At 43.0% G+C, this 3,994-nt stretch overlaps 1 protein-coding gene across 1 annotated transcript; it reads left to right on the forward strand.

The window, feature by feature from the left end:
* The first annotated feature begins 1,959 nt into the window (after nucleotides 1-1,959).
* LOC131232784 (uncharacterized) lies at nucleotides 1,960-3,031 on the forward strand. Its single transcript, XM_058229266.1, has one exon. The coding sequence runs from the start codon at nucleotides 2,008-2,010 to the stop codon at nucleotides 2,980-2,982; it is 975 nt and encodes a 324-aa protein (XP_058085249.1). The 5' UTR covers nucleotides 1,960-2,007; the 3' UTR covers nucleotides 2,983-3,031.
* The last annotated feature ends 963 nt before the right edge of the window (nucleotides 3,032-3,994 follow it).

Genomic DNA, 3,994 nt, shown 5'->3' on the forward strand with positions numbered 1-3,994 from the left:
TTATATGAATCACATCGTAAGAAAATAATTTTTAGTGAACAGACACCGTTATATATTATCAGGTTTTGTGGGCCACACATAAATCGTATCAACATGGGGTTATCATCTTCCAATAATATAAATGGAGGATCACAAAGAAATGAATGAATTGGATCCATCTTCCAATGGCCCAATGACAAGTCCCATCCCTTGGGATGAGTGCCACGTAATTGTTTATGCACACACAAAAGCTACACTAGTGTTGAATCCAAAGCGGGGGTAATTTTGTCTCAATATCTTTTTTTTTTTTAAATAATAATAATTTAACGCACTGCTTTGGTCAAAATCCCTTTACTAATCCACGAAAGTTTGTGTGGCATCGACTCTATCGGTGCCAGCCGCTTGTACAGGGCCTCTTGGGCAGAGCAATTGCATGGTGGGCCACCACCTGATTCGACAGCTTGGATGTGGGTTTTGCATGAATCTGCAAAATAAATTGAATTTTCAGAATGTCAGATAGATGGTAGTGAGTCAGCAAGTTGGTGGGTCATGGATACCATATTTAAAATAATGGAATCCAAGGAAATAGAAAAGAAGATTAGCATCTGGATTCGTGATCGTGAAAAACTCTGCTCATATGGACTCCTCTTCGTATACCAACCTGAATTCTCCCCCTCAACAAACATCCCCTCCTACTTCTAGCTAACTGCTTTACCTTATTTAACGGTCATTATCCAAAGGTTCCCACCACACCAAATCGCAACCCTTGGAAACCAAGTTGCCTAACCTTATTTCTCACTCAACAGATATAGTGCACCTGCAAGCCTTGTTCATAACTTCAGGTAAAATGACCAAGATGCCCATTCCACTGGAGTTACCATGACACACATGAGCTTGGCCCAGGAACGGACCGAGCCAATAAAAAATGGCCTGGCTGGTGTAGTGGGCCCTGTCCAATCATCGAGTGGGCCACTGCCATAGAAACAGAATGTGGGCTAGGGCTAACGGGGCGGAGCCCATTGTCAGAACCCCTGATCAAAATCCAAATTCATATAAATGAAATGTGTTTTTATTTCAATCAGATGATCCTAGCCATCTGATTAGTAGACTTTATTGTGAATTACAGTAATTAACGGTTTACACCACTGGATGGCCCATGTGTGATAGATCCAGGCCTTTTATCAGGTAGTGTACATTGTGAACGTGCACTGTACCAAAAAATAACATCGACCGTTGATGATGCAGCTCACAACTGCACAAGAAAAAAAGAAGCGTACAAGTGGCTTATTTTATTTTGCAGGAAGTTCCTGCGCTGGAAACACAGGTGGGGCCTACTGTGATGTTTGTGAGAAATCTACCCCGTCCATCCATTTTGTGATCTCATTTTCGGACTTGAGTCCAAAAGTGAACAGGATCCAAGACTCAAGTGGGCCTCACTAAAGGAAAAGGTGGGTAGGGAAATTCGTACCTTTGAAACCTCCCTGAGGCCATATTTAAATGCCATCCATACCGTTCATAACGTCATTTTTACCATGATGAACTGAAAACACAAATATTACCCTAATTCAAAACTTCTGTGGCTCCACGAATATTTCAACTGTGGACGTTTAATCCTCACGTTTTCGGCCCACTTGAGTATTAGATCCCGCTCATTTTTGGTCCCATATACTAAAATGAGCTCACAAAATGGATGGACGGGGTAGATTTCTCACAAACATCCACGGTAAGCCCCACATAGGTTTCCAGAGCAGGAACTTCCTGCGAAAGTCCCTCCTATCCAGATGGCACATTCACCACTATCAAATAACATAGAAGGAACGGTCCACATAATCCCGCAATCTCTATCATCTTATAACGAGCCAAGGATATTTTCGACATTTCCGGACAAAATCAGTTGAGCCTTCGTCTTCCACCTCCTCCGACCTAAAACAACAGTCCAACCCACAAAAGAGACTCGTTTGTATAATAGCTATACTATCATATCCTCTCCCACAATGATGATGAAGAGAAATAAAACAGCCAGATAAGATGAACGGCGCGCTTCTAGTGCTACCAGATATCCTATATGATCAGACGGTGGAAAACATCACAACCACATTCTTCAAATGCACCCGATGGCAGTTTGAAGAAACCACAGACCCCATCAACTGCCCCTACCATTACTTCTGCGATAGTACCTACGCCGGAAATTACCCACCTCTTATCGATTTTTCAGTGCTTTTCTTCTTCACAGCTTCCTTCCTTTTGACGGTAGCTTTCACTGTATCCGACATCAAACGAAGCTCGACCGCCGCTCGTTTAAGTCACCGGAAGAGGCGGTATTGGTTACCGTCTGGCCCAGTCGCCCTCCCATTCATCCTCCTAGCCTTTGCCAAGGGTCACCGGATAAACACCGCTTTCCCTCTCTCAAACACGGGGCCCGCCATCCTCCAGCTAGTCCTAGTCTCTGCGCTCGCCTTCGAGAACATGGGTGAGAAGAGCATGAAGTATGTTTTATTCGAAGCATCGACGGTTTCGGGAATCTTGCATGCAAGCTTGTATCTGGATTCTGTCATCTTGCCTTACTACACAGGGTTGGAAGCTATAGTGCTTTCGAGCTTTTCGGGCGAGTGTGGATCTTGTGTTTGTCGTAGAGAGGCTCTGATTGCTGGTGGGAGCTTGGTTTTGTATAGGGGTTGGTCGGCTACAACGTTTTCTGTCGTCGGTACTCTGTGTTCGAGGATGGTTTGTGCATTGGTTGGGGAAGACAGAGGAAGTGGAATGATGAAGAAGGTGTTGGAAGGTCTGGGTTGGATCTTGATTTCAGCGGATGCAGTTTATCTCATTAGGTATTCTCCACGATCTGGGTTTCTTGAACAGGCTGCCTATGGAGGTGTTTGTGTTTTGATTTTGCTTCAGTTGTTGAAGAAGATGTGTAATATGTTGGGTTGCACGAAGACATTTCGTTCAAAGGAAATCGATATGGAATTGCAACAGTCGAATAGTATGGTGGCGGGAATATGAATATGAATTTTGTAAATTTCATTTTTATTGGATTTGGATTTCTGGCTAAGACATGAAACATAACCCGAATGGGATTTTGCCTGCCTGGCCCACTGTATGGGGGTATCTATTCCCTCTTCAGTTGTATTTGTTCAGATCAACGGCTGGTGTTCATAAAGAAGATTAATAATTAATGGGAAAGAAGATTATGTACACTGTCCAATTGTTGGTTGAGATCTAGGCATCGATCTGGTGGGCCCCACCGTGGATTGGGGCCACCTTTGTGGGGATGACTTACAGATAAACAGTAAGCCGAATAGAAAGGCATTCTTAGAATTGTACGGATAATCAGTAGGGCTTATTCACTTGGGCCCAGCCCTTGATTTTGGACGGGCCCACTATTATGTCTACGTAAGATTTATTCCGAGCATTAGACGTTTAATCTCATGTTAGGCCCAGAGCCAAAAAAAAAAATCAGGCTTACCTGTGATTACATCAAAAAAAAAAAAGTTGGGAGAAAAATAATAATCTACCCTTGATTTCTGGGGCCTACCGTGATGATTATATGAAATCCACTCCAATCATTAGATGTCAAAATAAAATTTATTTTTGAAACCCAAACATCAGGCCCATCCGTGATTCAGGTGGGCCACAATTTGGAAAGTAAGTGTCATCCTGTATGATGTTTCTAATTGTGTTATCCGCCAAAATCAAGGATGGAGTTGATATTTTAGCCCTTGGCCTAACATAGGGTGACACACTTGATAGTTAGGGTGGATTTCACATAAACACTAAGGTGGGGCCACCTGAGCCAACTGACACCTTCCTTCTACCTCTATTTTTAATGTTAATTAACCATTAATTAATAGCCATTTTGTTAGCTGGTTTAAATAATCATTTTCTAATTAAGCTAGTTGGACATTCGACCGGCTAGATTTGAGGCTAACCAAGACCAATGGTCTGGAGCCCGAACCATGGGCCCAGCGCATATGTAAGTCTGCGGGCCATCAACAGGAAGAGAATACCATCAATA

Source organism: Magnolia sinica, chromosome 18 (assembly GCF_029962835.1).
Source record: "Magnolia sinica isolate HGM2019 chromosome 18, MsV1, whole genome shotgun sequence".
NCBI classification, from domain to species: domain Eukaryota; kingdom Viridiplantae; phylum Streptophyta; class Magnoliopsida; order Magnoliales; family Magnoliaceae; genus Magnolia; species Magnolia sinica.